The sequence below is a fragment of the Paralichthys olivaceus genome, chromosome 5 (assembly GCF_024713975.1).
Source record: "Paralichthys olivaceus isolate ysfri-2021 chromosome 5, ASM2471397v2, whole genome shotgun sequence".
In the NCBI taxonomy this organism is placed as follows: domain Eukaryota; kingdom Metazoa; phylum Chordata; class Actinopteri; order Pleuronectiformes; family Paralichthyidae; genus Paralichthys; species Paralichthys olivaceus.
Window position 1 is genome coordinate 18,210,917 of NC_091097.1, and position 9,396 is coordinate 18,220,312.

Here is a 9,396-nt window from a genome sequence, read left to right on the forward strand (position 1 = left end):
GTTGTGTTTTTATGCAGCTGCAGCACCAGAGGGAGGAGGCTCCTCTCCTTGAAGTCTCTCCTTTTAATTTGCTCTTAACATGAATGAACAGAGGCCTCTGAGAACCACTGATGCTTTGTTTCTGACATTGAAATAATTATTTTTCTTGTCAAGCCTGGAAAGCACTTTTACTGAGGGAGGGATCGGTGCCTCAATAGGTTTTGTTTGTTGACGTGTGCTTGTTTGTGTGTGTGTCCCTGAATAACAGAGAGACTATTACAGATTCACTGATCTCAGTGCTTTGTGAAGCAGCTCAAGGTCACGGAGAAAACAACCACGTTCTTTACGTCTAAAAATTAAGACTTTATTAAAGATTGGAGGTTTGCACACGACTCATATTCAGAACAGTACAACACCGTACAAGACACAGACGCACAATATTTACACAAACAACAACATGAAAATAGACAGAATCCGATGCATACAGTAAAAAAAACAAACTGAATAGTCATGTAAGAAAAGACAAACGTTGCCGATAAGAGTTAGAAAGCTTCAGTTTCAATAATCATGAACGTAAAAATGCTGCACCACTATCAAAAAGCCCCAAAAAGCTCTGACACGAGCTGAACAGACACCAGGCATATATATTGATCATAACACTGCAGACTCAGAGGCATCATCAAAGCACCCGAGATTATTTTTGGCCTGATTCAGCATCAGCTTTAAGTCCTGCGTCTGCGATTTCAAATGTTTTGTCAAACCCCTTAAATCCTAAAAACAAAACCACCGGGGGAATCCACAGAGACACTGATGCTTAATGAGTTCAAAATATCTCACAGTGAGAATTTTTTCATCGGTAGGATGCGTTTGATGATTTGTTTACATGGGTACAAACACCCTGACAGGCACTTTCCACTAAGGATTATTTTTTATGCTGTGAGCAAGAAATGTTGAAATGAACAATCTGTACCGAACAGCATGTGTCATAGAACAGATGAGAATAACTGTCTGATGTGTTTGCAGTAAAAAACAAAAAACAAGACGATCAGACTGGATGCAAACATACTGTACAACTCAGCTTGGAAAAGCTGGAGGTGACAGTTTGTTGAGTGGTTGCATGTGTAAAACAGTCGATATTCACAACTGTGGGTGAATCATGATGATCTGAAAGTAAAATTGTGAATGAAGATCGTGAATTTAAACTTTACTCCAAGAAAAAGCCGAACGTTTCTTTGCAGAATGACATAAATGGGCCAGAAGATTGTCAAGAAATGTGGAGATGCACCATTCTGTTTTCCTTAGGGATTACATGACTTGTTTTAGATTTATTCCGTAGCTCATTTACAGAACAAAAGAGACCCTCAGGCCTTCGTACACGAACAGAAAGTACAGCCGCCAAGGCGTTGATTCATGAGGCACTGTCCTCCTCTGTGAAACTGGTGAGCGACACATCGCAGTGGCAAGACATTACAAGTATATGAATAACTCATGCAGAGGTGAAAACAATGTAGCATCGCTCCAAACAAGAGCCCGATCCATCCGACTTTCCCTCCTCTTTCCTCTCTCTTTCGTCATCTACGCCTGTTTAACATTCCCTCCACTTGCTGCAACATTTTTCATCACCTTACCTTGACTCCCAACTGTAAAGCTTTAACAGCCCTTAATTAACTCCAGTCTGCGCCCGCTGGTCACGGAGGGATATCAGCTGGCTCAACTTATGGCAGCTGTGGTGGAGGTCAAGAGCTCGCAGGCTGCAACAGCTGGGAACAGCTCTTTGAATTTATTACAGCCTCAGCTCATTTCTGCACAGTTTTGATTTTCTGCTCTAATCTGAGTAATTTAAAAAAAGTTTATTATCAATAACAAAAACTCAATTTCCTTCTTGTCAAGTTAAATACTTATAATGCTACCGATCTGGGGAATCTAAAGCCAGGTTATACAGCTCCAGCCTGACTCTATCCAATCACAAAATGTGCCTTTAAGTACCTTCACACTTTCTTGTGTTGTGTTTTAAAGTGTTTAACGGTGCACGACCTGGTCGGAAAATTTAAATAATTTAAAACCTTTAATTAAGATATTGCTAATGGAAGCTTCTTAGCTATTTAATCACTAAGTGCTGGACAGATATGTTAACCCAGCATTTCCATTATTTACCCTCTTGTCAGTCCAATGCCACAGAGTTGGTGAGAGCGTCTCGTAGCAGTGCTAACATTGGACAGATGGAATCCTTGTGTTTTCAAATGGCTACAGCTTTACCCCCCATCCAGGCCTTTCTCTCGCATCCCTCTCCTCAAAGCCGCTCCCTGTCCGTCACTGAGAGCTCCTGCTGTGTTTAGCACACGGCTCCCCCGGGTCCTTGCTGGCTCCGCCATAAACCCTAACCCCGCTCTCCGTCCAGGGGGCCACGCTCCCCTGGGCGACTCTGCCACAGCGAGCCAAGCTGGCCACCTGGCTCGAGGACAGGACCCGGTCCCAGAGGCCCACCTGAGACAACTCTCCAACCAGAGCCTGGGATGAGTCAAATCCTCCCCCGAGGGAATCCTGGAGAGAAAGAGGTGTTGTTCATCTCAACATTTAGAACTGTGCTCTAAACTAAACAGAATCTAATTTCCAGTGTCTGTTAAAGCTCAAGCTGTTGTTTATTCATTGTATATATATGTTTAGCTCATGGAGAAGTCTGAAGTGAAGCCACAGGTGCAGGTGTTAAATCTCTTCTTGTTCCTAAAGCTGTCTTATTGGCCTCCAATCACTTCAAACTCAGTCCCTTCATTCACTCTTTCACACATTCACCTGCTCCTGCCCCAGTATGAGGACTCCCCCAGGTCTGATGTGATGTCCGCTGGCCAGCGCGTGCCCCTCGCCCCTCAGCTTTCCCCCCTGGTAGGCCTGCCAGACTCCCCCCTTCTGGCTCCAGCTCACACAGATGTGCTGCCAGCTGCCTCGGGTGAGGTTCAGAGGTAACTGCGCCACCTAGGAAAGGAAAGAGCAAAGACAAAGTTTGGATAAAGTAGATTTTTGTATTGTCAGACATGAGTGTGTTGTATTTGAAATAAAAAAACGTCAGACGTCCGGCCAAAGCAAGCTGACGTGATTACAACCGAGTTAGCGGACATCTGCGGTTCTTCAGTGTGGCCCAGGACACATGCACACCACAAAAAGAACATGCACCAGCCCTGAAAGTTTCCTGAATGATTGGATCTGTCCTCGCTGCGTTTTCAGTGCACATCAGTACTCAGAGCTTTCCTTCAGTGATTGACTCGCCCACGGGACATGTCAATGCCGAGTGTGAACAGGGCCAAGAGTCTTTCAGGTTTTCCTGGTTCCAAAGACATTGTGCTGTCTCCAAGGACACATGGCTTTTCCTTCAGGCATCTATTACCATAATGACCTTATTGAATTACACCTATAGCCACAGCACTCTACACCACCCTGCATAGCTGTCAGGGTGGAACCTTAGTTTGTCATTTAAATGTGCAAATTAGGCTTTTAAGCTTGTCTGCTAAAGTGGCTGTTTCATTTGATTTGTTCTCTTATTTGTATGCTAATAGAGGGCACTTCTTCTGCTGCAGTAGATATGAAATCCTAATCAAGGCTAGAATGGGTTTTATATACACTATAACTGTTGAAAATCCAAAAAGTGGATGAGCCTCTTATAGTATATCTCCCACATATTAGTACTGCAGACTCTCAGATTCAGTATCTGTGAGTATCACGAACTTTATGAACAGTGAGATCATCTTTTGTGTCCGATTCCAATTTTTGTTAAAAAGATATTGAGATATTACAAAAAATGGTCCCAGTCATTTTGTTACAAATTCCTAATCCAAATGTTTCTGTGGCTGCACGACTGCAGCTTCCTGACAAATTCTACATTGTTGTGTATTACATGAACATGTTGACACTCATTGAAGAATTTGCATCAATATATATTTAGTTCATATTTAGTACACATGTCAAAGTGTACAAACTTACTGCATATGGACCTCCTTATGTAATTTAAATAACCTGCCCATACGGTATTTGATCAAATGTAATTGACAATATTTAATATTTATATATAACATTTTGCATTTATTAAAGTTGCAGAAAACGCAAAAGAAGATGTGTTCATGTTTTTAAAGTATTTTATCCATAAATCATTTTCTGTATGACTTTATGTAAATGTAAAAAATCTGTTATCCAAATTTGGACCCCATAGTAAGGTCAGGACAGATACACAGTACATCCCCGGTCCCCTGAAGCTGAAGCACAGGCTGATGCAGTACCTTGTCATTGATGAGTAACTCTGTGGGGGTGTGCAGGCCTTGCAGCAGCACCAGTTCATTGGGCTGCTCGGGGACAGCGTAAGACAGAGGCGTCCCGATGCCTCCCTCTGTGGGCCGCAGCCACAGACAGAGGGTGAAGGCCCGCAGCTTCGGGATGGAGTGTCTCACAGCAGCGTACATGTAGTTTGTCCGTGTTGGGAAGGACAGTCTGTAGCCGTCAGGGAAGGAATGTCCAGAGACACCTGGGAGATGAGAAACAGCTTGAATTTTTGCTTTTCTCATTTATTCATCTGATTCTTTTTAGGTATTTCCTTTCTTTGACTTACCTTCCTCCAGTCCTGAGAGTCGGTGCTGCAGTTTACTGAGGCCTCGGTCGATTTCCTGCCTGTGTTTCTCAGTTTCCAGCCTGAGGGCTTTTCTCTCTTTCTCCAGCAGCTCCACCTTCCTCTCCAGCTCTCCCTCCAAGTCTTCCATCCTCCAGGGCCTGTCAGCACCAGCTTTGTGCCCGGGATCTGCCGACCTCTCTTGGCCGCCAGACATCCCGCCTTCCTCTGGCGCTCCTGAAATACTGCCGTCCGTCTGGTTGTGAGGAAATGGGCCAATGTCTGACTGCAGAGGAGGGAGACAAAGGATTAAAACTGGAGAGCTGTGTGGGTTTTACAGTCCAAGAAAACACAGAAACATACTCGCTCCACTTGCTGCAGTGTTTACCTGCAGTTCGCTCTCATTATGTGCTGGGTGCGAGACTCTGAGAGGCAAAATTAGACCCAATTAATAAGTAATTTCTCTGAAAGATTAGATTGAGCCTGGGGATACAACTAGAGGCTAATTTAATAAGGTTTCACTATGTAACATAATGTTTTACTTCAAGGAAAAGTGGTGGGAACAGACTATTTTAGTCTGTTTCTTGGCTTGGTCACAGTGACACAGTGACACAGAGTAGATACACCATGTTGATTTGTGGGCTTTAGAGATGTGAGTAGGCAGAGTTTGTTACCATTGGACCAATATGGGCTGAGCAGTTTCTCTTGTGTCAGCTGCTGATGGGGATTTTTGTTTTTCACAGGAAACAGCCATGATGGAGCCGTGAGAGTGATGAGCGTGAACCAGAGCAGTGAAGTTATGGGCTCGACATCCGATCAATGAGTTGAATAAGCTCTCTAAAGCCAAGGGGAGCTGTAGATCCAGTCAGTAGTTGTGTATAGTCTCATTAGCGAACATTGTCACATTGCATTGTATAAAAATACAGATTATAGCCTCTTTAAATCTCTTGTGATGAAAACTTTCTCAAAGAAAACAAGAACGAGTAGAAGTGTTAAATACAGGAGTTTTCGCTTACTGAGCAGATCTTGATTAAACTGAGTCGTCCCATGTCTCCAAGGACCTTTTCAATTAAGTATAACACAACAAATAACTGAAAGTCAGAAATGCTGCCAAGAAAATGAATAATTTCAGCCAACAACAAATTGCTCTGCTTCTCCGCATAATACCGCACTGAAAAAAAAACCCACAAGGGAAGAAATGTGGGAAAATACAGACTCTGCAGCAAAATGCCTAAAACCGACATGGTCCAGCGTATCCACCATGAATATTGTTTTTCAGTTTGCAGCCGAGACGTATCACAGAAGGATTCAAACAGAGAATATCAGGCACATACTCATGTTTTGAACAATACATAATAGCTCATGTACCTCAACCACGCTTTTAAGATGATACAAAGAGTAATGGCTTCCTATAGTGGTAACTGCTGTGTGAAAATAACTCACTGAAACGATGAGGTCAGAGGTCAGGTCCCCTTTTTTCATAAATGATGGATTGCACATTCTCAGTTCATCCAAACAAACGTGTAAAAATTACAATATCCTCTTTCACATGAAAACCTGTATATATATATATATATATATACAAAATAAACATCATGTGTGGGTGTAAATATATCAGTATCATGCAACAAGCCACTCACACCTTCTTATATCTGTGTGTTGATTGTATTTTCATGTGTAATTTTGAATGTTAATGTGATTTGATGATTTGTTTCAGCTTTTCTATGATAATTCAGTTAACGCATAATGTTAAGCACCACATCATTTCTGGATGTTGAGACATATCTCAGGATGAGCGGAAATGCTAACCTCTGATTCTGCAGGAAAAATGCTCATCGAAGTCGCTCAGATTCGTCCCCTGGGAACCATTACATCTTTCTTATCTTCCTCATTACGTTACCTTTTATATCTGCCTTACAGTCCTTAAGTCATCAAATTACGTCCTTCTCATTTTTATGCAAATTTTCTTAGATTGTAATTTATGCAATTTTCCCCGTTTGAGGCGCTAAATAAAACAAAACCTGCACGGTAATTAATTATTGAATTTGAATTCCAGATGCTTCATGACCTCAAAAGGTGCTGCAGTCCCTTATATTCGCCTGTACACCAGTAAAAGACACAATCATTTTTCATTTAAACAGTTGTAAAGACTATATCATTGATAAAGGACAATACATTTGGCTGGAAGATAATGATCCTGCATTCAAATATCCTCCTATAGAAAGCAGAGTGCAGTGGATCAGCACAGTGGAGCTGGATCAGCTTTATATCACCGAGAGCTTTCTGTCACTGAGCTGCTGGTGGAAACCGCACCGATGACGCAAGACAAAAACATGCTTGAAAATGGGAAAACCACTGACAGCACGTTCACACATCGGACGAGATGTTACTGCTAATTGTGAAACAGGCAGGAATAAAAATGAGGCTGGTGTGTAATTGGATTCTCATGAGTGAGGCCTGTGAATATTCTGTCCTTGTGGACAACTAGTGGACCGCAGGCATGAAGAAGTAAGAAATTCAACACAGTTATTTGACCTGACTAGTATTCCCAGATGAACGCTCTTCTTGTGTATTCAGGATCTGATGTAAACACCACACTGTGTTTCTGAAGTAGGCCAAGTAGCTCTTGTACACAGAAACGTGACTTGAATGGTAGAACAGGCAGAGCGAGGGCGAGGAAAATACTCAGCTTTACTTTGAAATGTCACACTGAGACCTGTGAAATCCATTCGCATCGTACTCTGTCCCACACGGAGATTGGATTCAGGCATTATTGAGTTTTTCATGTGATGGTGGGGATATGGGAAAACAGAGTGGTGCCTCTAAATGACCCGTAACATGTCCTAGATAGACTCCTACTGAGTGTGGAGTGACTCTCCTGCAGAGGAGAACGCTTTGGATCTGGGCTTTCAGTTAATATAGGCACCTGGTGAATTATGGATGGAATTTCTGGAGCTAAAAATGAGGTTGTACATCATCGGATTCTGGTCCGATAAGAGGAGGATTCATGTTACTCCTCTCTCCTCCCCCTCCTCCTTTCACTGCTGCTGCTGCTGCTGCTGCTGCTGCTGCTGCCCCTCTTCCTCCTCCCCCTTTATCCTCATCTCTCCTCTTCCCTCTCCCTCTCCCCCAACGCCTGTTTACTTGCCCCTACTGTACTTACTACAGTCATCTCGGTCTTGTCTTGGCTTTGATAAATGAGGGGGCGAAAGCAATCAATTCATGCGTCTAAATATTGAAAGATTGAAGATGCTTTGTTTTCTTTTTGTCATATTCCAGGGCTGTGTTTTTCCATTTTTACTAATTTAATCACTTGCTTTACTCCATGTTGTATCTGGCTGCCAATATCCAACATCACACACAAAGCCTTTTGGGCAACTCCAAATTTAAAACCCTTGTTTTCACAAAGCTCTCATTCTTACCCAGAAATCCATAAACACAGAGTGGAGAAGAGACAAATCCAGCTCTAAGTGCCAAGTGCGATAATTACTTTTTACATATAGCTGGAGATCTCATCCTTCAAAGATCATAGACTGCTCCCGGGGATTAGTGAGGCCCTTGTCAGTTATTGTTTTACGCAGAGGATGATCTATGTGCTGGGGTGATCTTCCGCGCTCTCTACCTACCTCCAGTTTCTCTATGCGGTCTTTGAGCTGAGTGATCGCCTGCTCCAGCTCATCAACAGCCCTGGCGGTGAGCAGGTGGGCACCGTCGGGCGCAGACGCCGGGCTGTCCCGCACCATGATCCGCTCCAGGTGCGTCCCCTCCGCCGCGCCTGTGCCGCCCCACAGCCCAGCAGCGCTCCCGCGTCTCTCCGCGCCGTCCAGCCCCTTCTCACACTCGGATAGTTTCCCCGTCAGCTCTCGGATGGTCCTCTGGTCGGTCAGTATCTGGTCTTTCTGCTGCAGGACGGTCTGCCGGAGCTCCTCCGCGGTGGTGCGGAGGTAGCCCCAATCCTCGCCGGCGTACAGCGACGGGTCGTCCGCTTGTTGCTGAAAGTTTTTCGGGTTGCAGTCCCCGGCGGGGATCGGCGTGCAGATCAGTCTGCTGACCGCCGGGTCGTGTCCGGTGAGCCCGGTGACCCCCCCCGGTCCACCGAGCCCCATGTTGAAAGTGGGAGCCACCGACTCGGGTGTTTCAGAACCATGGAGAGCGCCCAGAGACCCGGGCCTGGCCGCGGAGCCCCCGGGAGTCTGCGCCACCACGTCCGGATACAGCGAGTGGTTGTCGGTCGTAGGCTGCTGCTGTGCCGCGGCAGCCCTGGAGGAGCCGGTGTGGACGGCCGCGATGATGCAGATAACCGCTCCGATGAAGGCCACCATCCCGGCGGCCAAGATGATAACAATGAACTTCAGGGTGGCGGCGGGGGGGGGGGGGGCGATCGATTACCTGAAAATTGTGAGATGAATGATCCTGATCCAAACTGAAAAAAGCTCTGAAAACAGCAGGGAAAGTGTCCGATGATGTCTGTGCTCGTGATCAGGGAAATAAACCTCCTCAGTTTGCTTCTTTCCCACAACAACAGGCGGTGATTAAATGAGAGTTCTGCACCATCATGAAAAGATCAGAACATGAGGAGCAGACGGTGCGTTACACCTCCTCCTCCTCCTCCTGTTCAGCGCGCATGTCTCCAGTTATACCAGTTAATACAAGAGAGGGAGAGAGAGGGAGAGAGCGAGAGATAGAGACACGCGCACACACACAGAGAGAGAGAGAGAGAGAGAGAGAGCCTGATATCTGATTGAGTGGTTTTTATGCAGCTAATTTTTTCCAACCTCAATTTATTGATGTCATTCAATCCATCATTTATGCATAATAACATTGATAAC

The 9,396-nt window shown here is 44.7% G+C and overlaps 1 protein-coding gene across 1 annotated transcript; it reads right to left on the minus strand.

Moving 5' to 3' along the window:
- Positions 1 to 318: 318 nt before the first annotated feature.
- Positions 319 to 9,205, minus strand: nptxra (neuronal pentraxin receptor a). Its single transcript, XM_020105361.2, has 5 exons — positions 8,194 to 9,205; positions 4,571 to 4,853; positions 4,245 to 4,486; positions 2,770 to 2,949; positions 319 to 2,520 (listed from the first exon to the last, which is right to left on the minus strand). The coding sequence occupies exons 1-5, from the start codon at positions 8,887 to 8,889 to the stop codon at positions 2,290 to 2,292; spliced, it is 1,632 nt and encodes a 543-aa protein (XP_019960920.1). The 5' UTR covers positions 8,890 to 9,205; the 3' UTR covers positions 319 to 2,289.
- Between the last annotated feature and the right edge of the window lie 191 nt (positions 9,206 to 9,396).

What these genes read in the sequence shown, in the direction of transcription:
- nptxra (XM_020105361.2), bottom strand. Translation starts at nt 8,889, where the DNA reads ATGGTGGCCTTCATCGGAGCGGTTATCTGCATCATCGCGGCCGTCCAC. An exon ending in ACTCTCAGGACTGGAGGAAG is followed by an intron (nt 4,487 to 4,570) that starts GTAAGTCAAAGA and finishes CTCATCTCCCAG; the next exon opens with GTGTCTCTGGACATTCCTTC. An exon ending in AGTTACTCATCAATGACAAG is followed by an intron (nt 2,950 to 4,244) that starts GTACTGCATCAG and finishes TTCCTTTCCTAG; the next exon opens with GTGGCGCAGTTACCTCTGAA.